Source organism: Stegodyphus dumicola, chromosome 4 (assembly GCF_044657685.1).
Source record: "Stegodyphus dumicola isolate Sdum_Otavi_A_Nest chromosome 4, ASM4465768v1".
Taxonomy (NCBI): domain Eukaryota; kingdom Metazoa; phylum Arthropoda; class Arachnida; order Araneae; family Eresidae; genus Stegodyphus; species Stegodyphus dumicola.
The window spans coordinates 47,979,203-48,006,188 of NC_140771.1; the positions used below are offsets into that span (position 1 = coordinate 47,979,203).

Consider the following 26,986-nt stretch of genomic DNA (forward strand, 5'->3'; position numbering starts at 1 on the left):
TGTGAATTATTGATAATTCTACAACTATTGCATGCAGATTAACTAAAGTCAAAAACCTTAAATATAATATAGGAACAATATAACTGAATCATTTCGAAAACAAAAATTGCACAATTTACAAACATATAAGAATGGAAAAAAACTAAGCTCACCGAGAAGGGTAACAGAGTGGGTAGACATATATAGAATTTTGATCCAGCCGGTTTCAAGTAAAAAGGGAGGTGCACAACTACACGTTATAGCAGTCCCATATACAAAATTGCAAGGTTTTAAGGCTACTCATTTTTGAGTTATGCGAGATACATTCATACGTACGTACAGACGTCACGAAACAAATATCTCCTGAATCCACTTTAAATCCATTTTGGGAAAAAGATTCCTTTATTCTGTCCGTACGTACAGATATCATGCCAAAAAATCGTTCAAATGGATTCTAGAGCGGTCAAAAAAGATATTTTCGTTGAAATATGATATTCGAAATTTTTCGCAATTACAATACTTCCCCTTGCTTCGAATAAGGAAGTCAAAAATTCCCATTGTGCTTTTAAGGTTTAATAAGGGTTTCGTGCGTTCCTACTTTCATAGTAGTATTCTAAGTTGGTTCATAGAAATTTTCAGTAGTGATTTTATTTAAATCTTAATTTTTGTTCTGTATATGCTGTAATTTGTTTCAATTGATATTTTTTTCACACGAAACTTGCTCCAAATACGAAATACTTATGAGCGAAAGTTTGAACCTGATGAAAATGTAAACAAGATGCGCTGATAAATCGATTGAAAAGTAAAGTACATACTAAATTGGAAAAATCTCTTAACAATCTGGGACTAAAATATATTTTTGCAAATGTTTAAAAACAGCTTTAAGAAATTTATGTTAGGTGAAACTGCATGAAAGTCTAAAGAAGGCTGTTCGTGAGATCATAGGGTATAGATCTAATCACAAAAATCGCACTGTCTAGTTTGAAAACTCGTAGGCTGTTCATCATAGTTGCATCGCCTTGGTATGATGAATTAACTGGATCTTGGCCCTCGAAGCTCCGTGAACGAGCCAATACGGCCCGCGGGCTGAAAAGTTTGGAGTCCCTTGTTTTAAATCGTCACAATTCCGTGTAGCGCCTAATGGCGGAGTACGTAATAAAAAAAAATCATCACAATCGCGAGCGCATAACTTCGTATTACAAGCTCTGAATATTCATTTCGATTAGCTCGGATAGACGCTGAAGGTTCATATATCGGGGAAATTTCTTATTACCACCCTGTATTATGTCACGTTGCTTTCTGAACCAGAAAGTTTAAACAGTCTTTAAATTTCCAAATGTCGTTCACAGAAATGTTGGTGCTTTGAATGGTAAAAGCTTAGAACTATTTATACCAAAAGTAATTATTGTATAGCGAATTTTTTCATTTGTTTAATACTTGTAAAGACTGAATTTTAATATTAAAAACATAAACATTTAAAGACACCTGACAGTTTATTTGTTAAATTAAGCGATTTCAAAGCAATATAATACAGCTAGTTAATTTTTACACTTGTTCAGTCTTTTAACAATCTTTCTGACATATCGTACATGTATATAATTCATAATACATGTAGGTGAAAACGCTTTCTAAATTATTTGCACTATAATAAATAAACATTTCCGACACCGTGTTACATATCTAACCCAGAATAATAATTTGCTCGTAATAATAAGATATTTACTCATTACTGCTAGTTCCTTTACCTATTTTACTCTGAAAATGAAAAAAAATATTTGTTGTAAACATTGTTATTTTACAGAATATTAAATTAATTTAAGATATAAAATAAAGTTAAACACCACAAGAATTTTATTATTCAAGCAGATAATATATTTCATCGTCACTGTAAGAAAGTAATTAGAGTTTCCACGTATGATTCATGAAAAACATTCAAGCCAGTTTTGATAAAAAATTATTGTTAATGTTACTTTGAATAAAATGCTACTTCGTCTTTTTTTGTATTTTTTAAAAAAATAAGTATCCTCTGTACCAAAGATTTCTTCGTTTTATTCGTTGAGAAGATTTCTTCGTTTTATTCGTTGAGCCTAACAAAAAAATAAGCTATACAGTACCAGTTTAGAATTTTATCAGTTCTGACAATATGATTTATTTCGAATTTAAATCGTTTTAATTATTTTCCTCTGCTTGAATATTTTAAGAATACTCTATGAATCAAATTTTTACTGTATCGAAAATCTTTCCCAGTTTATCTTCTTTGGCCTTCACGCTAAATCCCGCCATTTTGAAGCCCAAACCGAAAATGACTATTATCCAAATTTTATCCTTCCGATCAATGTTTGTTCTTAACCATTCGCTCTTATTTCGGAATTCAATATTCAAGCGGTATTGTTACTTACGTAAGTTCTTTTTCTTTCTTAATATCGATCAAGATCTTTTGAAACATTTATTCCACTACTGATTTCGAAATATTTACTCCACAAAGTTATGTATTAAAAAAATAACCCTAGAACATTACAAAATAAATATTCTTCCATTAAAAAGAATCCCAGTAACATGATCCTCTTTTTTTCTCTTCGCTAACAAATAAATAGTGTATGGATTTTTTACGAACACTTTTTTTGTTTGTTTGTTCATCTACAAAACTTATGGTTAGAATTTTAACTGTTTCTTAAAAAAAAAATAATTCATTGATAATTCAAAACATTTGTTTGCGTTTCTACTTGCGTTAGATAAATTATAAAACTTTATAATTTTTTGTTATAAGATTATAAATTAGATTAATTCCTTTGGAGTAAAATTAAATACAAAATGTACTAATTTAAATTATTTACAGACGAGAATATAAATTCAACAATATAAAAAAATTATTATAAATTCAAAAAATGAGATAGGTACAAAAGCGAATTCTTTGCTTTTTATTAACATCTGAAAGAGACGATGCTGCACATCCCCCATCCCAAAAGAAAATGTCGTTCAATTAAAAGAAGATGTACGATCTTTCAAGTATCTTCCAAATTATGACAGTACCTTACCTTTGTTGACACAACATACACTGGTGATCAAAATTTAGTGGTAATGACAGAATTAAAACACTACCGATACTTAAAAATTATTAATAGAAATTTGTACAAAATTTTTTTAATTTGTACATTAGTTAACATAAATTACAATGTCTGGCAGTTGATTATTCGCAAAGTACTGAAATTTAAAGCAGATTTATGGAAATTGGAAAATAAGGGAAAAAATAAATGGAGTCACTAAACATTTAAGTCACCTCTTGCGGAAAAATGTTTCTTTAATATGATCACCTTGGACAAATATATGCACATCTCATATCTTGATTTCATAGACTTTACCAAAGTGCTAATCAAGTCCTGTGGAATTATATATCACTTTTCTAAAAGTGCACTTTCAGATGCTTGAGGGTCCAGGGAAAAATTTGCAGCCCTGAAATTCAGCGCCGTAAGGCATCCCACACACTTTCAATCGGGTTCAAGTCGGGTGAGTAAGGTGGCCAATACTTTCGAGTGATAGCTTCTGTCTGTAAGTATTCTGAAACCATATGTACTCGATGAGGCCGAGCATTGTCATCCATTAGCAAAATCTCTGGGCCAACAGCACCCCTAAAGAGTCTACTTGGAGTTCCAATACTTCATCCACATATCTCCGAGCAGTTACAGAACCTTCTTGAAAGATATTGCAGCTCAGGGAGCCCAGTTTGTCATGACTCCTCCCCCAAACCATTAAACTGCAGTAGCAGAAACTAGATATTTCACGGACAAGGGAAGGGAAATTGCATATTCCTTCCACTCTCCACACCAAAACACGTTTAGAATCACTGTTCAGACTATATTTGGGCTCGTCAATAAACAATATTCGTGCCCATTCGTCTTGGCTTCATTGAATATGACGACAGCAGGAGTTTAAATGAGCCCATCTGGGAGCTGGAATGAGTGGGATACAAACCATTGGTTTTCTCTCATACAGTCCAATTTCAATTAAGCTTTCGTTTAGCAGTAGAAGAGCTGATTCGAGTTCTTGTGGCAGCCTGAAGATCTCGCCTGTTGTCGCTTCGCGGTTTCTTCGAGCTGACAACGACAAAAAAACATTTTCTGATGCAGTTGTTGCTCTTGGCCGCCCTTAACCAGGCTGTGTATCAACTGATCCAGTGCTTAAAAAGCTGCTCCAAACTCTTGATATGATAATTTGAGGGAAATTAAAATCTTGGGCGATCTCCATTTGTGTTTAACCTTCCTCGATTCGACTTGAGTATTCGTCACTTTTGACCTTCAATGAAATGTCGCCTTTGAGACATTACTTTTGAATACTGATCACTCTCAGAAACCACTTCACTTTAAATAGCACAACAGACCAGAAATCCAACATGCATCCATTGCGCACCACATTATCAGTCACCGAATTTGCATATTTCCGGCGCTAATGTACGCGTGAAAGTGAAATTTTGTATTCAGTTGTATTTAATTGACATAAATGATTACCAGCTTTGAGCATTGGTTGCAATATTATAACTTAGTGAGCATATTTTTTCCTCATTATCCTTTAATTTTGATGACCAGTGTATATTAAAAAGCAAAAAATATATAATTCCCTTAACTACAAAGCAAATAGGGTACTTGGATATTATCCTGTACCTGACAATATACCACTAACAATTTATTGGCGCGTTTTGACAATGAAGTCTAATTTCGGTGTCAAAGGAACAATTTAAAAATATTTTTTTGATTTCTGGAGAGTATTTCTCGACAATCGTATTCAAAATCACATTATATTCATTATTACCTATAACCATCTCTGCTTTTATACGAGCTGAGCTCTGCTAGATGGAAAGTCAAGTTATTTATCTCAAACTAATTCCAGGTTCTTATTCTAACATTCTTTCGGCAGTTTTTGACACTCTTCCCACTATACATTTTCAATCATGTACAGTTTCACCGTGTGAAAAATTAAAATACTGTAATATTTTTGGTAAAATACCATATGCCTGATAATAATGAAATGCCTCTGTTTCATTTTTTTGTTAAAGCTAGTAAACCTATGATGCAAAATGCAGTAAAAATAACACTAAATGAACAACTGTTGTTCCAAGAACTTTCTGAAGGAAAGAATTAATTGAAGTTGATGTTGAAATAAAATTTTAAAAAAAGCCATCTCCACGCTTAGTTAAATAAATAAGGGTAACTCTTACACACTGCAACCGCAAAAGGAGAATAATCCACTCAAATAATGAAGTTAGAATCAGGAGATAACTTTACACTGAACCAATGAAGTTAGCATATTCTCGTTCACGCTCTACGTTCTTTACTTACTCAGGACTAAGTGAAGACATTTCCGGACAGAAAACAATAACAAAAAAGGAAAGAAAAATAATTTTAAAATAGCATCTTTTTAGAAGAATCTGAAAGAATTTCTAGAGTTGAGGCAGCGTTCGAAAAATTCAGGGTGCGTTACTGATGGTGTGTTGGCAGGTGCGGCAAATACCCAAGTACCGTATATAGATATTATTTGGTTTACAGAAAGCAGTAAATCTAATTATCTGAACATTCGATTTATAAGGATGAGCTGCAGTTGGATGGATTATCCAAAACGATCCCCCCTCCTCCCCAACATTTCGGGTAAATGAATTTTTATTGCATTTTGCTTCCGGTATACTGTATTGTTATTCTTTTCACAAGCAAAAAAAAAAAATTACCGAACCACTGAGATTATTTAAGACATTAGCAGATAAACTACTTACCAGAATACAAAATTATGAATTAAAAAATTCATATTTAATTTCATTTCCAAAAACAAATAACTACCTTTTAAAATAAATTAAACATTCGCATTAATGAATAAGAGTGATCAAAGAAAGTTATAGACAGTGTCTGCATAATTTGGAGGCTAGGCTACTACTATCTCATGAATAGTTCGTTAATATTCTACACGCCTGGCGATGCCGCTGGGGCAGGGGTGACTGATCTGAGCTGCTATCTGTTAGAAAGGCAGTCAATTAGCGATGCTTCAGCTTATCAAGTAAACTCCAAAGAAGATTTGGACCGTTGATTACGGCTGCTAAAGCATTTAATTAATCACAGAGGTGCTTCGTGTGGGCTCAATTTTTTCTTTATCGCTCCCATTTAACTTATATCACAAAGAATGAAGAATTATTTCCCTCAAAAGTTAATGGTAGTTGGTTTCATTTAAAAGTTAATCTATTAGCTGCAGTGAGGGAAAATTTTGTTTCTTTTTGGTTTAGCATAACGTAGTGCTCAGATTATATCTTTTTTTTTATCATTAGGTTTTCTAACAGCGCATCATCGTATATATTAAGCATTTCCATTATTAACAAATTTGCGTAATACTTACGGCTAGCGTATGTTGAAACTTGGTTATATCTTTATGTTAAAGCTCATAAAAACTAATAGAATTTATAATCTCTTTCTTCCATCATACAGAAAACATTCATTTATATGTATAGTCAGAATATTATTCAATTTCTTATATTCCGATCTCTAAATTGTGACGAAACTAGAATTCCTCCGTACTCAAGAGCACTGTAATACCGATATATTTGACGTGAGGAAATCTATACCTTAGGTTTTTGATTTCCGCGTCATGTTACATTACGTTACCTGATCATTTATTAGCTATACGACCAGGTAAACTGCCAATTCTCAAAAGCGTAGCCCTTCGATACGGTGCAAGATTTTTATTTTTCAAATTAAAATAAATTTGGCTATTTCAAAACAATATAGCTTTTGCTTTTTGTTAAACTTTTGTTTTACTCTTTGGTATCTTAACTCATGCAAGGTACAAGATAACTAACCCATGTACAATATATAATTCATGATTTCTGTGTGAACATGTCCCATTAATTATAATGAATAACAGATGTTTTAAATTCCGTGTATTATATACTTCAGTCCAAAATTGTCATCTGTAATTGAGTTAACAGTGGAGTATTTTAAAATTCCTAATAAATGAAATTATAATTCAGGAAACAACTGAATACATTACACTTTCTCCTTACGACCATTTTTGAAAGGAACCAGTAGACCTAAGAACATAATCAAATACCAGTACATCACATCATAAGACAACAACCTCCACGGAAGACTAAATTCTTCTAAATTATGGTTGGTTATCAATAAATTTTACTGCACACTATAGTTAACTGGATTTCTCCAATATATTCTCTAACAAAACAGTAGTATAATATTTTATTATTAAAGTTAGTTATTAAAGGTCAGTTATTTCATTATTATTACTATTATTGGACTAAAAGGTTAACAAAAATAACTACTTACGCTTCCGGATCCGGATTTTTAAGCGTCCTGCCAATAGGAAGTAAGCTTTCTTTGTTCAACCTTGGATACCTACATGCCATAAAATACCACTGAATGTAAAACACAAATAACCAATTTGACAATGTTACTTAAATAAAAAAAAACTGTTAAGTTATCTCTTTTACAAAAAACGCAGTAAATCATGTTTTTAACAAAGTAGTAATCTGCTGGGCGAGTTCTCCTTCTTCACAGTTTTACATACAATTTTAGCAAAAAAATTAATGATATATGCATGAAATTTTTATTTATGTTTAGAATATGACAGGTACTGATGATAATAAAACTGCATGAAGTTTAACTAGTATATATTTTGTCTCAATAGTGCTTAACTGTTAAATTTTTGTTAAACTTCAAGAAAGAATTTATGCTTCCACAAATGTAAACAAAATATATCAAGTCTTATTACCGTTCTTCAAGTCCTTCGGCGGCAGTTGCTACCAAAGGCACAAATGCGCATGTGCATGCTGACCTATGGTCATACTGGTCACATGGTCATACTGGGCGGATTCCCCATCCTGTATGGAACTGCGTCAGCAGGAGAACATAACGTATGAGAATTATGGCTAACATGATGGTGTGGAAGAGCGGGAAAATGCAAAAGCCATTTCCCAAGCCTTGAAAAGTTAACTATTATGTCATCTACAAAAGTGAGAGTGTTACCCAATCGTTCTCTTGCAGAAGAAACTGCACTATAAAGCTTATATTTCATTAGATCATGAAAGGGCAAAATGAAGTACCGATATTAGCAGAATGGCCATTTTGAGTTAGGTTTCGTCTTCGCAGTTAATTACCGTAAACCTGAAGCAACCTTGGAATTGTGAAACTAATGCAGCATTTTTATTTATTGAAGTAATAACAATTTCTTTAGTTTAAGCATAGAACATTATATTCTTCCAGTCTTAATTTAAAAGTAAACTGAAATACACTTCTGTCGTCTTTCTGTTACGTATAGAAATAAATAAATATGTAACTCTGTTGTAACATATATCAAAAACAAAAATAATAAAATAAAAATCTTTACAAAAGCAGCATCTGCCATAATAACATTTATCAAAACTGTATATCCCCCTTTTCACTATCAATTAAATACATACCTGCTCTGATTGAAAGTATAAATCTTGATACGTAAACCACGATATTTTGGCAGAACTTTGTGGGTTTCCTCGTCTGTGTTGAATGAGTTCATAAGTACTAATGGTACATCAGCGTCGTACGTTTTATTAAGATGCTAGAAAATAAAGCAAAGAAAAGGTTCACTACGATTTTTTTCACGATAGTAAATTTTAATACAAGTGTTAAAGAGCGTTTGTATAGGTTAAATATCCACTTTTTTATCACAGCAGCATCGAATTTTCAATTAAGTTGTTTCCTTTATTATTCGACAATCCGTAGTAACAAACCCTTGCCTTTACGTAATTAACCATTCACAGACTTCAGTTTAGGTGGAAGTTAAAAGTTGTAACATATAACATTACATAAATTTTTAAAAATATTTCCATAGACCTGTCAGAGCACGCATCTCCCTTGTGGGCGAGCGGGAAAACGGTAAAATACTGTAGTTCCTATAGTAGTAGTAGTAGCAAAAGACCGTGCTGTAGTACGGAATTTCGAGAAAAAATTTCCAGGGGCCGGTCCGAGGGTCTTTCATCCCTCTATCCCTACCAATCCCTACCAAAACATTTCAGCTCATCGTGTATTTTGAGTGCGCCCCTACGTCAGAGATACTTACGAACATCCATGCCTTCTCCAAAATTCAAACTCGGGCTCTTCGAACAGGCATTCGAACAAAAGTATAGCAGATCATATTCAAATGCAATACCGAAGCACTAATATACATCAATGAACACTAAATATGGGGTGTATTAGATATCCTAAACTATAGAAAACGACTCATAATCTTGCAGTACTGTTGACTACGCATATTTATATCTACCAGTGCACTTTGCATATTAACTGGAGTAACAAAAGTGAACATCTGTCAAGCCTAACGAGTGCCATTTTCAGGCTTTTGGAAGGATAAAGGTCAACAAACAACATCAAGTCATGGATCCATCTTGTGAAACCGATTTACACTTTGCGGTACCATACACAACTTCTCATGGAACACATTTAACCCTTAGCGTGCTTATTTAAATAATGATGTTTACAGTACGTGCTAAATGATCATCTTAACTTGTTCATTACCTTCGCGGATCCCGGAGATGAGTTTAGCCCGAAGACGAAAAAATAATATTTTCTATTTCCGCCGTCATCCCATTATACCTAAAACAACATTCTTCTGGAGTTTCAGACCATCCAGCCGCCTTGAATTTAACTTTACTTAGCTTCCTAAAAGGTGCTAAGATCTATAATGGATCAATGAATCCGGTAGCAATATCTCTGCTGAAGTCGCTGATAACATTTAAAAATGCGTAACCTTGCTATTATCTCATCATCTGACAGAATAGTAGCCTGTGAGTACAACCTGTCAGTCATACTTTAGGAGAACGTTAAGGAGACGTTTCTACTGCTTTTGTTATTCAGTATGCATTTATTCTCGAATGACAAAATTTGAAATGCTAAGTGAACTAAACTAAAATAGGCGATATTATATATAGCATGCCATAACAGATTTATAAAATGTCTTAAACGGTGATACTTGCCTCTATCTGCTGGACGGTCAAATCTAGAAAGGTGAGCTCATTTCGCACAGGAATTAGAGATTTGGGCCCAGTGCATCCCATGGTAGTTCCTAATCCACCATTCAGTTTGATAACTACCAGCTTGCTTAACATTTCTCTTATCCTCCTTGGTTCTGGTTCAGACAGGCTGCTGTAGCTGATCACCTGTAAGTAGAATGTGCACAAATTTGTAAATGAATTTGTAATCAAGAAGGCATTTCTAGATTGAATGTTTCCGGTACTTGGCTAAATTACTGATGACATTATCTGCAGTTCTGAGGCCATTTTAATTTTCATATCGAAATTATTTTTGAGGCTGGGTGTTCACTCTTAGGCTTCAAGTGGTAAGTAATACTAATAACAGCTTCAATTTCTGTGTGTCTTCTAAATTTAGAGTGTTAATTACATTCATATATTTTTCATGAGACCCTTAGTGAATCTAAAATTTCTCACGTGACTACTAGTGTTTAACTTTCTTTGCCCTTCACCCACTGTTTCGATAACTGCCAATGAAATTTTATTCAATATCCAGACAAAAGCTCAAAATAACTGAGCTCTTTCAAAAGACAACAAAAGAAATGGAAATATTTTAATATTACGAAACCATGAAAAAACCGTACTAATAAATACTGCTGTCTCAACCTTACTCCAGTTCTCTTTCACCGAAAGAGACCGGATACTGAAAGGTTTCTTACGATATTTCTAGTTAATTTTTACTTGATAATTTTTGGTTGGCAGAAACTTTATAAAACGTTAAGCGATAAATATTTCAACGGCGGAAACTGAAATTTCAGTACAGAGATAAAATACAGATGTGAGGCTACTGAAATATTTCTTGGCGATAACTAATAGTTTGTTGAACAGTTTCTGAAATATTTATTGTCAGTTACAAAACAGAGGTGAAGATAATTTCACAAGAGTGCAAAATCGGGAAGGTTACAAAGATTAAGAAAGATGAAATTTTGATTTCAAAAATAATATTGTTTTTTACATTTATCCTAAGTTAAAGAAAGATAGAAGGTTTTAATTAATTATAATGTTAAATTAATTTATGTTCGCAAATAAAAATTAAATTCATTACAAAATATAATGGATGAAATATCTTATGTTAGACAAATTACATCGAAATAATAGCAAATAGTTCTACTGTTGTAGCACATTTTTCGCCATCAGTGTCTCTACAATTGTAAAGGATACATGGGAATCTTTTGAGGAACCAGTTCGGTCACTTCTCTTAGCACGGCTCTCGGTTTTATTAAGTCGATTTGATTTTTCTTCTACGATCAGTTGTTAGCACATAAAAGGTTGCTCACCGGTCTTAAGTGACCAAAGAGTAGTAAAAAGGCCTTAGTGCGATTTTACTGATTCTTTGCATCCTTTTTTCCCTGATGACTGAACTGGTTTAAGGACATGATCAATATGTCACTGGTCAAACTAATCTTCGCTCGATATGCGGAATTAACTTCTAAAGAGAAGGATTTACCTTTGACTGAGGATGAAAGAATTGATCTGGATTTTCTATTAAAACTTCTCCCTAACCTATCGGATAAAGTACGAGCAAGTCTGAACTCTGCACTCTGACCATATACCGGTCATTGCTTACCTAGGCACTACTAAAGAGGCAGAAAATGAAATGATCCGCACGACTAACTGAAATAAGTTCCAGAAGTTTCTCAGTCAGAATCCGTCCATCTTTGATACTCTGAACTCGCGGAAAGATATAGATGATGCAGTTGATACCCTCACTGATTCAATCAATAATGCTATTGAAAATGCATCTAGACACGTGAGAAGAAATAATAACGCTGGCATTCTGTCACAGAAAATTAGAGAGATGATTAAGGACCGGAATAGGATGAGGAAAGCGTGGCACTTTACATGGAGCCTTCACGTTAAAAGAGATATGAACAAATTAAATAAATTAATTAAAAATAGATGAGCATAAGAGAGATGTATGGGAGGAAAAACTTCAGAATCTTAGTCTGAATGATGGCACTCTCTGGACGTTCATGCGTAACTTGAAAAGGCAGCGTACATGCAATAAGCCGATTTATACTGAAAACTCTGTTGCTCTCAATAATAAAGACAAATCGACGCTCCTTGCGGACCATTTAGAAGAGTAGTCCAGACCTAATATGACGCCCATGGACATTAATTTTGTCAATGAGGCATGCTACTTTGTTAGGGATTGGCTTAATGCCCACACTGCTAAGAGATACATGGCCACTGCTACCCCCAGTGAGATCAAAGAAATCACAAAGAAGCTTAAAGTCAAAAAGGCCCTTGCATAGACGGTATTAATAATCACGCACTTAGAAATCTGCCCTGAAATGGTGTGACAAAATTCACGAGTATTATCAATGCGTGTCTTAGTCAATGCTATTTTCCCACAAAAAGGAAAATCGCAAAAGTTATTTTATTGCCTAAGCCCGGCAAGGATAACACTAAGCCAGATGGGTACAGGCAACACCTCCTTATAGAAGGAAGCCGGGACACTGGATTGTGACGTCACGCGTAGTCGTCTATGTCGAAACCCCGAGAGAGCAACGAAACAAAACAGGCTGCGCGCTAGTGCCGTACTTAACGTTGATTTCACTATTTGATATAGATACTTGGGTGGGATTTTATTCAGAGATTCAATTATATATAATGAATAATTTAATTACTTCAAAATTTAACACAATAAAATTTGACATAAATTTAAGAATTTTTTGTTTCTTATTTCTTGACTTTAATGAATTATACTTTCTTGTAGGTTTCACAGCAGCATTTAAAAAGTTAAAAATCAGCCATACTAACTCAAAAAAGGAATTTCTGACTTTTCCCTCATAATTTAATATTGCTTTATATTTTTCTAATATTTATGAAAAAAACCCAAATTATCTGCATACAAACTATTACTTATCATTTCATTTTTCTTCCAATCAGTAATTTGTCTTTAAAAGAAAATGGTATAAAAATGCACTAAATTTTGTCTATAATATGCTATGTGTCTTGCAAGTTTCAAATAAATTAGTATATCAGAGGTTTGCTTAGCAAATAATTCAATGTGCAATTTAAAATTATTGCTTAAATCTGTAGAACCAATAATATTAGTTGTATATGTACTTAACTGTATTGTGTTAGTTATATAGCTGAACTTGAAAATAAAGATTCACAAGTGAAAAATAAAAAAAATTTATTTACAATTTTATGCAAGCAGTCAGCATAACAACACAACACCTAAGTTATAACATACAAATAAGTTAAAACCAGCTGATCTCTTTTTATCAATAAATTATTCAAACTTTCTTGTAAAAATTGAAGCAGAAATCTCATTAAGCATATTGCCATACTAAGAAATCTCATCAATTCTTATTTATTAACAGGTGTGAAAATTTCAAAACTGCTTCTATATTAATTGGATCTCATCAGAAACAATAAGATGAGACTATGTGACCTTAATATTTAAATTTTGATACTGCAAGTTCAAGTTTCTATTCGTTAAATTTCAACCCATTTTGTCTGGCAATTACAAACACCGTAATTAACTTTTTACAACAGCCAATTAATAGTTTCAAAATGTATTACGATACTGCCATAATATGGATAAATATCGGGCAAACACTTGAGAAGACCGTCCATTACCATTTAAAACACTTCAGGTGCACAAATGATATTAAATTTTATACGATGGCTATTATTATTTATGAAGCATATAAAGATACATTCAACAGCAAATGGATGTCAGCATCACCAGTATATGTAAAAACATTTATTGATGTTGTGTAAAGGAAGTGATTATCAGTTAATGTTTCAAATATAGAAAATAATAAAAATATTTTACCTATGCACCAGTATCCAATTTGAAAGTATCTGGTCACTACATGCAACACAATTTTGTTGTAATTTTTCCAAGCTAAAATCGTGATCTTCTAAGTTACTCGCTATCAGGCTTGTTTAATTTAAGCAAAGAATATATCAAAATGATTTGTCCAGAAAGCCACCAGTCTTAATTATGAGACACCGGTAATTTCAAAATGCACATGAAAATCACAGGTTTGTGAAATGAGTGCTCCTAATCAGAGACACCCTTTATTCAGCCAATTCCCAGAATAATAGTAGGAGTTATTACAAACCTGTTATTTTGTCGCCATGCTGAAACACATAACTGTTATCTTGATAAAGTAATTTATCATATGGTAACATGAAAATTATACTCAAATGATATAAGTAATGGCCACTTAAAGACACAACATAGACCCTTTTTTACACAACAACAAATTAAAGACAAGGAAATGAATTTTTCAATATTTTTAAGTGTAAAACAGTCAGTACATGCCCATATAAAAAATATAAATTATAATGACCCATTCCCAGTATAAAAGCAGCAGTTACCATAAACTTGTCATCTTGTAAGCATGCTGAAACACAACTTTTATCATGAGAAAGCATTTTACAGTATGTTAACACCAAATGATAACAACTTACTAAACATTAAGTGGTAGCCATTTAAATACAACCCAGATACCATTTTATGCAGCAAACACTCAACAGCACGAAAATGAATTTTTCAATATTATCATCTTTCAAGTGCTCTGAATATAAAACAGTCAGTGCATGTCCATATGAACAAATTTATAATGACCCATTCCCAGTATAATAGCAGCAGCTATTATAAACATACAATTTTCTAATCATGCTGGAAACATATAACTGTTACCTCGATAAAACATTTTACCATATGTTAACACAAAAATTATATCAAAAACCCACACACATTTTTATGCGATGACAAATTAAAGACAAGGAAATTCCTTCTTCAATATTTCAAGTCATAGAGTGGATATATATATAAATATATTTATATACGTTTGGTGTGGCCGATTGCAACCAAAATACGAGGTGCACATATACATGTTATAGCAGTCCTATATACAAAATTTCAACGTTCTGAGGCTACTCGTTTTTGAGTTATGTGAGATATGTACATACGTTCGTACAGAAGCCACGAAAAATTCTCTTCAGAATTAATTTTAGTTTCAGTTTTTTTAAGCAGTTTTATAATTTTTTTGAAGGAAAAGAGTATTTTATTCTGTCCTTACGTACAGATATGGTGCAAAAACATCGTTAAATTGCATTCGATAGCGGTCAAAATGGATATTTTCGGTGAAATATGCTGCCTGAAACTTTTCGCGATTACAATATTTCCTTTTTACTTCGTACAAGGAAGTAAAAAGGACATGCCTTCTTCAATATTTCAAGTCATCTAAATATAAAACAGTCAGTATATGTTCATATCAACAAAATTATAATGACCCATTACCAGTATAACAGTGGCAGTTATTATATACATATCATTCGGTAAGCATGCTGAAACATCACTTTTATCAGGAGAAAGCATTTTACCATATGTCAACACCAAACTTATACCCAAATGATAAAAGTAGTGGCCGCACTAAAACACAAACCGAGATACTTTTTTACGCGATGACAAATTAAAAAAAGGACATGCCTTCTTCAATATTTCAAGTCATCTAAATATAAAACAGTCAGTATATGTTCATATCAACAAAATTATAATGACCCATTACCAGTATAACAGTGGCAGTTATTATATACATATCATTCGGTAAGCATGCTGAAACATAACTTTTATCAGGAGAAAGCATTTTACCATATGTCAACACCAAACTTATACCCAAATGATAAAAGTAGTGGCTGCGCTAAAACACAAACCGAGACACCTTTTTACGCAATGACAATTTAAAGGCAAGGAAATGCCTTCTTCAATATTTCAAGTCATCTGAATGTTAAACAGTCAGTATCTGTCCATATCAACAAAAGTATAATGACCCATTACCAGTATAACAGTGGCAGTTATTATATACATATCATTTTGTACCCATGCTGAAACATATCACTTTTATCAGGAGAAAGCATTTTACCATATGTTAACACCAAACTTATACCCAAATGATAAAAGTAGTGGCCGCACTAAAACACAAACCGAGACACTTTTTTACGCGATGAGAAATTAAAAAAAGGACATGCCTTCTTCAATATTTCAAGTCATCTGAATGTAAAACAGTCAATATCTGTCCATATCAACAAAAGTATAATGACCCATTCCCAGTATAACAGTGGCAGTTATTATATACATAACATTTTGTAAGCATTTTGAAACATATAACTGTTACTTTGATAAAGTATTTTATCATGTTAACACCAAAATTATACCCAAATGATAAAAGTAGTGGCCACATAAAAACATAACGCAGACACTTTTTTACACAACAAATTAAGGGCAAGGAAATGAATTTTTCAATATTTCAAGTCAATTATAATGATAAAGAATCTTACCATATGTTAACACTAATTTGATATCCACATTAATAATAAGGACCACTTAAAATACAACCCAGACACTTATTTACATAGATGCATAGAAATGAATTTTTCGTTACTATTACTTTTCAAGTGATCTCAAGGTTAAACAGACAGCATACATGAGTAGAAAAAAAATAATAAGGAATTCACAATAATGTGTAACAGTAACTGTTAGATGCGAAAATATTTTTTCAGCAGAAATAAATCTGAACTAACATCACTAGGCTTTGCTCAATTAATTTTTTGTGTCTTGTTACATGCATTAAAGTTACTAAACTTACTAGTCTATGAAATACAGCATCATTTGAATTAAAACCTACATTTTTTAAATGTTTAATTGCTAAACACCCATTATATTTTTATTTATGCTTTAAAGTTTTCAATTTGCGCTCTTTTGCAATGCTTTTCTGGTTTAGTGTATCATTCTTTAATTTGCAATAATTATTTAAAAATGTGTTCGTTGATGACCAAAGAATCTGCTTTAACACTTTCTGTGACTCATGAGCTTTAGGGCAATCATCTAGATTTAAAAAAATGTCATTTTCTATCAGTATGTCTAGAGTTAAGTTACATGCTATATCCCTCTGATTTGCAGAAAATAAAAATTCATTCTCAAATTCTTCAGATACAAGTTTTTGAATAACAACATAATTATATATTACTGAATTTAGTACATCAGGATGAGGATATAGAAGTCCTCTATCAAATCTTTTTATCCAAGACTGTCCTTCATTTTCTACAATTAATTCTTTATCAATAGTTAGATTGCCTTTACAAATATCACAGCTTAATAGTTTCACAACTTTATAACTACAGTAACCAACTATATACATTAAAATTGGTATGTCATTTTGAACATTTTGTATATCTTCATTTGTAATAGTTATTCTTCCTGAGAAAGTGCATCCAATATTTTCTTGCTCCAGAGATTCAATACACAGGTTTTTACAATTTAGATAAATAGGAATTCCTCCATACTTTGATGATTTAATAACAGTTGGCAGAAGACTTTGTAATCTTAATTTTGCTTCAGTTTCATATACTTGCCTTATAGAAATATTATGTTGTGAACCAGCCAGCTGTCTATATTTTCCGAATCTATTCTCTAGGAGATCTGTCTGAACTTTTCCTGGTAAAAAGTAAGTAAATTTTAGCTCCTCAATGCAATACCTTGCCATTTCGAGCAACGAATAGCTAGTATGTGTTAATGCAAAATGTGTTTCCTTAGTTAGTCCACCACTAGAACAGCCTAAAAGTTTCCACTGATCTAACCACTCAAGTAACTTATTTAAATAAATATATCTAACATCATCATTTTGCACAGTTAACGGCTTTTGATACTCATTCATCTTATGGTGTCCTTTAAAGATACTTTTGACATTGACTATTGACCACCATGTAGATATAATTTTAATAAATTCAGCTGTTGTTTCGTAATTTAAAATACTATTTTCTTTACCAATAACCATTATTGCCTCTGCAAGACGACTGTCAAATATTTGCAATGCTAGCTTGACATTTTGTCTTTCCAAATTGGTTGGATACAGAGCTTTCAGAGTCAAACCATAACTATATTTTACAATTCTGCCTGCCTCTAATGAATGGAGACTTTTTATGCATGCAAATGCCGCTGTTTCGATCTTGGAAAAATTTTCAAAATTTGGATAAAATAAACATTGCCCAGAAGTTTTTTGATTTATCCAGTTGTTCCTGACACACTTCAAGATGTGCACTGAGTCAATAACAAAAAATAGTGGCCGAGATAAGTCTGCAGGGTTTTTATACACAATACTAATTTTTGGAGGCATACAAAATAATGACATGGCTTTTTTATTTATTGAATTATTGTCAGAGACAACTGCCACAATTCTATAACCTATATTTTCTAAACCAATTATAATTTTCTTAAGATATTGATACAGATCCTCAGCATTTAATGATTTAACTGGTAATATATGTGCCACATCCTTGAAAGGTGATAATAAGCTACGTATCATAAAAACATAAGCACTTGTAGCAGCTTTTTCACAGTTGTAGGCCATGCCACACAAATTTCCTCCTTTAAAATCGAAACATGAATTTAAATGCACTTCATCCATCATAATAATTACAGTTTTATCATTTTCTTCTAAATCCTTGCATCTTTGTTTAACATATCCTAAAAAGTCATCATTAAATTGCTCAGTAATAGGATTAAGAGAAAACATTGAACAAATTCTACGAATAGTACGTGGATGGGGAATAGAAATGTAACCTGAATGTCGTAAAAACTTGTATGCATGCGGTGAGATCGAGTTTAACAAACTGCAAAAAATAAGTAAATCTGGAGTATATCGATACTTCTCTTTCTTTACATTTAGTTTATTTACTTGCTCTGAAAGGAAGTTCAGTTCAGTTTCTTTTTCAGGTAACACTCTTTTCAATTCTGAAAGCATATCATCCACAATTTGTATAGAATTCTTAATATATTCTTCATTTTGTAAGTTATGAGACAGACTTTCAACTTCCTTTAGTACTTCTAGAAACATATTTACATTACTAATTTTTAGAGGGAAAACAAATTTACCAATAGATTTTATAGCGATGTTTTTAATATAAACACATACTGTTAAATCCTCATTTATTACTACCGATTTCTGAATTTCTGGAGCTGGGTCACTTAAAATATCAAGTAACATAGTTGAATTTTCAGTATGTACAGTTGTCCAAAATGTTTCTAAAATCTGATGTTCTAGGCAATTATTGAATTCAATTAAACTTTCAAATGATCGTTCATTATCATACCATTCTTTCATTTTCAAACTTTCTTCTATCGCTTTCTCCAGGTATTTCTCTTCTAAACGAGCTTTCTTCTTTTCTGGTGACATTCTCGATACAGAATTTGATGACATGTAGGATGGGCCATCAGGGAACTGAGAAGGTATGCATCCTTTTTTCAAACGTGGCCTAGAAATTGGGGCTTTAATTAACTTCGCTGATTTCTCATCATACATTTCGATTTCTCGTATTATTTCATCTGATCGAAAATGTAATTCACATACCTATAAAAGAAAATATTCAAAAATCAACTTGTTGTGAGTACAAAAGTTAGATGCATGTTAATATTTAGTAACAGAAGTCAATAAGCCCTATGATTTAAATAAATAATTTGATACATAAATACGAATTAAAAAACCAGTAATATCATTTCAATTACGTGTATAATTTAAGTAATTTGTAAAATCTGGAATGCTCATCATAATGATTACAGCTTTATTTACATTTAAAGAAAATTATATATTTGAAATAATTGTTTACAACAAACACTGGTTACCAAATACAAATAATTACCTTGAATACATCATACCAAACTTTCATATATCATTACAAAAATTTTAAAATGAAACCTATTATGATTACTTAGTAGTTCCTTGTCATATAAATTATGATAAATTTGGAATAACTACAGAATCTGCCTGCACAGTATACTAGAAAGCATTTACAAATTATTGGCATTTATGTAACTACTAAATTTAGAATTATTCCTGTTATATGGAACTTTATTTCATTCATAAAACTTTGAAGGAAAATATTTTTTTGAAATGATTAAAACAGGCAAGATTAAAATCTTTCAAACATAAAACTTCTTACCCACAGATCAAAATCTAATATCGTAAGCATAAACATCACATACCTATCAATAAAAGTAATAAAAAAATGTAAAGATACAAAACATAAAAAATGCAGTAAAATTGAACTTACTCTGGTATGTTTAGTAGGTTGAAAACCATCTTTTCTTCGTAGACTCCTTATCCATTTCATCCGGAGTTCAGTCTCATTTGGAAACTTGAATACAGCCACTTTTGGTCCGTTTTTATAATTACCACGACATGTGGCTACAGCACATTTATGAGGCATCGTATGAAATTACAAAAGCACGAGACAATATATAAAAAAAGCACGAGACAATATAAAAACTCTGTCGCTAACGCAAATAACCGCTCCACGTTCGTCGCTCTTGGCTCAACTACGGGGCTTTGATTTTGTTTGAAGGAGCGATGTGAGTCAGAGACGACTACCTGTGACGTCAGAGCTTCCCCTCGCTTCAGTGTCCCGGCTTTCTTCTATAAGGAGGTGTTGGTACAGGCCCATTAGCTTGCTTCCGGGACTAGGAAAGGTCTTTGAGAGAATAATCTACAGCAGATTGAAAAACTATATTGAATTACTGCCTCCGGAACAATTTGGTTTCCGGAGAAAGCTTTCAACAACGAAGCAGCTGGTTCGACTCGTCGAGTTTTGTGAGGATGCGCTCCACAAGAAACAAAATGTCGCCTTACTCATGCTAGACGTGGCGAAGGCATTCGATTGCGTCTGGCATCAGGGGCTTATTTATAAACTTATAAATCTTCCTATGGATAGAGAGCTGATTCAGCTAATTATGTCTTTCATCACTAATAGGAAATTCACTGTGGCTATTGAAAAGGACATCTCCAGTTTACGCTCCATGAATGCAGGCGTACCACAGGGGTTCATTTTAGGGCCCGTCCTGTATTTATTTTATGTTCCTGACTTCCCTAGGGCTCACATTGGCAGAAATCACTTTCTTGGGTGCTATGCGGACGATACGGCATTAGCCGTAAAGTCCGCAAACGCACACCATGCAATCAAGAAGTTACAGGAGCTTCTACCAGTGGTAGAAAAGTGGTGTACGACTTGTAGGATTGCTATTAATGCCAGCAAGTCGCAATTATTAATGATAAGGAGGAAAAATACACAGTTGAGTATTAATAGCAAGCTCTTCTTATTCTCTGAAGAGATTCCTAGAGTTAGTAAGGCGAAATATTTAGGATTAATGCTAAATGAAAGATTAAAATGGGGAGATCATATAACAGAGGTCAGAAGAAAAATTTTCACTGTTGTAAATAGTCTCATCCCTATATTGGCTAATTATTCTAGCCAGTGGCGTAGCTAGGGGGGGCAAGGGGGGACACCTGTCCCCGGGCGCAGCATTTAGGGGGCGCCAAATAGATGTTATGAAATTTTAGAATAAATTATTTTCATTTTTAAATGCAATAAAAATAAATTTAAAAAATTCGCATACAGTCTATCGTCCCATTATAATAAGGATATCTTTTTCCTACATTTTTTGTCATGTGATTAGCAAAGATTGAATAAAAAAGCTAGGTTTTTCGATTTAAAAGTAAGGTCATTGAAAGTCATCCTTCCCCACAAGTCCCTTTCCCATTCATCCCTAAGTAAACGGCGAGAAAATACTTCGAAGGTTATGTGATACTTTTAAGTTGTAAAGCTTTTGTCCTTTTACAGCTTTGAATAACCCTCCGTATCCGGTCCCATTTTTCCTGTAGCAATCAAGTTTAGCGTCGCGATTCTTTGAAAGTGGAGACACGAAAATAGCAAAAACCCTTTCATTTTGAACCAAATATTTAAAATCGCAATGATTAAGAGAATTAAGTATTCCAAAAAAAAAAGTAAGTTAGGGTATTTAATTTTACATTTATTAATTATTACACAAATATTGCACAAGAGAGGGGAAGAAGCTAAGTCAGTTAAACGTATCAAACATATTAATTTACTTTATTTTATTATTATTATTTTTATAATATAGAGAGAAAGCCAACTTCGCTGCATTAAGTACAATGAATTTTACGCTATTAGTCATCTAGTAATTTAAATCCTCTGTTTAAAATTATTTAAGGGAGCAGGTGTTAAATATGCAGATGGTTTATATAGTTCATTAGTGAGTAGAATGTATAAGTCTGGTCAACGGTGCTAGTTCGATATTGTTTATAATCTCAGCGAACGGGCTGACTGCATAAATACTTTTATAATTTTCCCTTATATGAAATTCAAATACAAGCCAGTTTCCCTTAGAAAGTCTTCCATAAAGCCATCCCTTCCATAGATGGATAACCTCCGCTTGCTTTGCCGTACTCAGTTCAATAATAGCAAGCATATATAAAATGCTAATTATAGCGACATAAAGTTTGTATTTGTAAGATTACATACATCATCAACAGCAAGCCAAAACTACATATTAACGAAATCAGTTTTATGCAGAAAATAAGAATTTCTCTCTTAAATGCAGGAGAGAATAATAACTTCCCGTCATAAATTTTTGGTATGGGCTTGATTTTGCAAAAATCGATGTTCTACACCAGGCATTCCCAAATCTGTTCTTAGATCGATCCCTGTTAAAGCTTTCTTTATCTACCCACTTACATTTTTCTTTATAATATACAGTCTGCAACATAACAATAATAATAATTGCATATATGTGACTTAAAGATAATATTTAGAACTAAGAACATAAACAAAAATTTAGATTTATGTTTTATTATGTTTTGTATAATTGTTAAGTTTACAAATATAAAAAGTTTTCAGGAAAAAAATTACAGAATTTAATTTCCTAAAAGTTCGATTTTAATCACTGCGCTTCATATATTGATGCACATTTTTAAATATGTAGCATAAAATTGCTTACGCCGTATTATTCCTTGTTTCCCGTAATAAGTTGACTAAAGCTTTCTTCAGTTAAGTAAGAAGATGGGAAAATCAATGGTGCTAGGCTAGATAAAAGCTTTTATTTTGTGATACTTCTTTCGAATGACTTTTATTCCAAGACTTAAAAGTTATTATAATTATACTCCAAAATTCAACTTATACGCATGTATTTTGAATAAGTTTTGTCTTCCTGTGATATAGTATTATATGAATAGCTAATTAAATATCACTTTTATCAAATAAAGTTTCGTAATTAATGGGATCTTTATTGTGCCGATTAACTGCCCATGCAAATTCGGCTATCGACTCTCATTGTATTCCTTGATCATTATTTACCTCCTTTAAAATTTTATCGACAACCAGGGGGTCAATACCGACCCCGCCGAAAACGTTTCTTCTACACTATAATTCTAATGCGTTTATCAAAAACAAATGCATTCTACTTTTAATCATAATGAAAAACAAAAAAGTACAATATTAATATTAAAGGGTATCACTGATGTCCTCGGACGGGAATGCGAATATTTTCTTTGTTTTTTCTGGATTCATCATATAATGGTTTAGATTTAAGTTCTAAAATTTTAATATGAAAGTTATTCATTTTTCGATTCTAGACGTATTTATTATTAAAATTTTTCCCCAGTTATAAAGCTTCTTTTCTTTTTTCATAGAAAGTAAACATTTAAATGTAGCAAGAAACTCTTTTTCTATTTAAGAACAAAGGCGTGTGAACGAATAGAAGGAACGCAATTGCGAGAATGACCATAGGAGGCGCAATCAGGCGTAGGGATAAAGGGAGCAGGAGGGGTGCAGCCAACTTGACCCGAGAATGAGAAAGTGAACAGTAAGGATCTAACATCTTCGAAAGATACTTTGAAAGTTTTCAGAAAAATTTAGTTGTGTGTTACAAAAAAAAATGTTTTAATTTGTAATGAGTTACTATAAAAAATTTAATATGGGACGTCCTGAATAAAAATAAATAGAAAAAAAAAACATTTTTTATGAGTGTCCTCTAAGAAATTCTACATTTTCTAAGTGAATTCTACTCAGCGCACTTCTGTTTTGGAATAGGTAAGCAATTCCCCCTTTTTTTAAAGTTATGGATATTATATAATTTATAATGAGAAAACTTTTTATGTCATTAAAAATTCATTGTAGTTGTGTATTTAAATGTATTTACCTAAGCTGAAAATTTCTATTAATGGAAATTTGTTTAATTATTAATTATCTGATTAAGAATTATACTTGAATTTTTTTTCCTTTGCAATAATCTCAATTTTATTAAATGTGCTATTCAGTGATGCTATTACACAGAGAGTTATTGATTCCTCGTTGTGCAGTTAGACAATATCATTGTCTTAACAAAATTATTCCTTTAATGTATGATATTAATGAGAGGATAGTTATTTTAATTCTTATGTAAAAATTTTTCTTCGAAGAGTAGCTGATCACAAATGATTGATTGAATTAAGATTTGCTAATAATGCCTGAACTTTACTGATTTTATAGAGCTGTAGAGGGATAATATCTTATACTTATCTATATGCCGAAACATTTTCATTGTTCCCATATACAGAATTGAAGTGCTTAAAACTCTTATGCTGTATTAAAAATTCTAAGAAATGTGAGAACCACTGATTTAGTGATGTGGGAAAAAGAATAAAGCCCCCTTTCTACTTCTTTAACAGTGAAGAATTAACTGTAAACAAGTTATAATCTTTGCTGCTTCTATCAATTAAAAAGAATTAATGTAATTTGACTTTTCACTTAAGAAAGAGTTAAAGTGTAACTGAGCATATTTAAAGTATTATAGAATCTATCGCAAAATTCTAATTCATAAATTAGTAAACTCAGAATTAAAATAAAAGTTTAGAAATAATTTTAACTTAAATTATAATCTCAGTGATTTAAAAGTAAGTCAATAAAAACTATATTATTTTTGAATTTTTTTCATGTTTAATAAAAACAATAAAAGGCAAACATTTTTACTTCTTTGAACGAAAAAAAAAAGGATATATTGTAATCACGAAGAATTTCGGGAATCATATTTCAATACAAATATTCATTTTGACCTTTCGCGAATCAATTCGGACAATTTTTTTGTATGACATCTGTACGTACAGACAAAATAAAGAATTATTTTTTTCCAAAACGGATTGTGAAATGGATTTAAAATATACTCAAAAGGGATTTTTTTTTCGTGACGTCTGTACGCCGTACATTGTGCACTCACCCCTTTGCCTAGCCTTTATTTTCTCAGTTGTTGGTCTTTTCATATATTTTCTAATTATAGTTGTGTTTTAAATGAAGAAAATATTCACCTCTTGTCAAAAAAAGTATTAAATAAATAAAATGAAATAAAAAATAATTTTCGCCGAGTATCGAAATCAAACTTTTATTGCTATCTCCCGGTTTCTATACTCGTATTTGATAAAGTTTTATATTTGTTAAATATATATATATATAAGAAGTTTGGCTTCCGTACGATAAAAATTGAAAAAATATTTTATTTAAAAACTTGACATTTTTTATATCATTTTCAACTTGATTGAGGTTAATTAAGTTAAAATTGATTGGTTAATTAAGTTAGAATAATTCGAGGAAATAAGTTTAAATAAACTATAGCAAAGAATGTGTACAATTTAATAGGTCGTATAATGTTTGCCGCTATATATCCACGTATTAAAAACTATTTATCAAGACAAAATGTACGTTTTTAAACAATATAAACACTTAAATTGTACATTCAAATTAATAAATTCTTATAAATTGTTTAAATGAAAATTGCTAAGTGAAAAATTATAAATCCTTCAGGGTTATTACCTGATAGATGGCCGCCATTACCTCCTATGAAGGAACGGACATATACACCAATGTCTTATCCGATATTCGAACCTGGGCCCTTCGGTCTGCTCTCTTAATCACTATACCGTCTGGGGAACGTAAAAAAACGCAAAATCGCGTTTGATAGCTTAACATTTATTCGGTTTGCAGATAAAGTCTTTCCTAAAATCTAGTTTTATTAGATATGCAGATATTGACTTTGAGGAGAAAACTGTCGTTATAAAAGAGTGTTTCCTAGGATTCATTCAAACTCATAAAAAAGATGCAGCAAGTATAGCAGGTATAATATTACAACAACTAGAAAAAGACAAATTAGCTTTCAAAGACTGTCGATCACAGTGTTATGACAATGCGCCTGTAATGTCCGGCTACAAACCAGGAATGCAAAAAAGACTCACAGCACTTAACCCAAAAGCTATATTTGTTAACTGTGATAATCGTACACTTAATTTGGTTGGGGTTCATGCTGTTTGAGGTAGCTTCTTTGACGTTTTTAGTACCATGCAAGCTATCTATGTTTATTTTTCATGATCAACTCTCCGATGGAAAAGACTGAAAACTACTCTAGGTGTATCGTTGAAGTCGAAGTCAGAAACTCGTTGGAGTGCCAGAGTAGAAGCTGTTAAACTGGTACATGATCAACTCGAAAGCTTAGTAGAGTTATTTGAAAATATTGCAGAGGATCATGATGAAAATGCAGATACAAGAAGTGATGCAATTCAATTGTTGCATCGGATCTTAACTTTTGAGTTTTATGTTCTCCTTCGTTTCTGGAATACAGTACTTGCCAAGATTGACAGGGTTCAGAAAAGGCTTCAAGACCCCATTATGAATTTCCACAATGCTGCTCGAGATATTCAGGCTTTACAGGACTATCTTCTACAAAACAGAGATGAGATATGCATGAAATATCTTGGAGACGCCAAGGACTGTGTAATGCTTGTGATGTTCAAGCTGAAAGACGACAGAGAAAGAAGAAGAAAATGCCTGGAGAAATTGCAGAAGATGTAGGACTCACAGCAGAAAATGAAATGCCGCGTTTGATGAAAGTATGCTGGAAAAAATACACATAGAAATGGCAGACAGATTCATCAGCTTAAAGAAAGTAGACTCTAATTTTGGCTTTCTTTTAGATATAAACGGACTAATGGCTACAGGCAACGAAAGTAGCTTGAAACAGTGCTGCATTTCCATGGAAAACGTTTACGATACAGACTTAGATGGCTTGGAGATGTATACTGAAATAATGGACTGCCGAATGCTACTCAAGACAAGAGCTGATGT

The 26,986-nt window shown here is 32.3% G+C and overlaps 1 protein-coding gene across 4 annotated transcripts in view; it reads right to left on the reverse strand.

The window, feature by feature from the left end:
• LOC118205916 (UTP--glucose-1-phosphate uridylyltransferase-like) overlaps positions 1–26,986 on the reverse strand; it is a 137,012-nt gene that overhangs the window by 42,440 nt on the left and 67,586 nt on the right. For all 4 annotated transcript variants that reach the window (XM_085814810.1, XM_085814811.1, XM_085814807.1 and 1 more), the window contains 3 exons: positions 9,971–10,153; positions 8,423–8,556; positions 7,290–7,358 (listed from right to left, as the gene is read on the reverse strand). In XM_085814810.1, the coding sequence (XP_085670936.1) occupies positions 7,290–7,358; positions 8,423–8,556; positions 9,971–10,153 (386 nt within the window). The remainder of the gene's footprint in view (positions 1–7,289; positions 7,359–8,422; positions 8,557–9,970; positions 10,154–26,986) is intronic.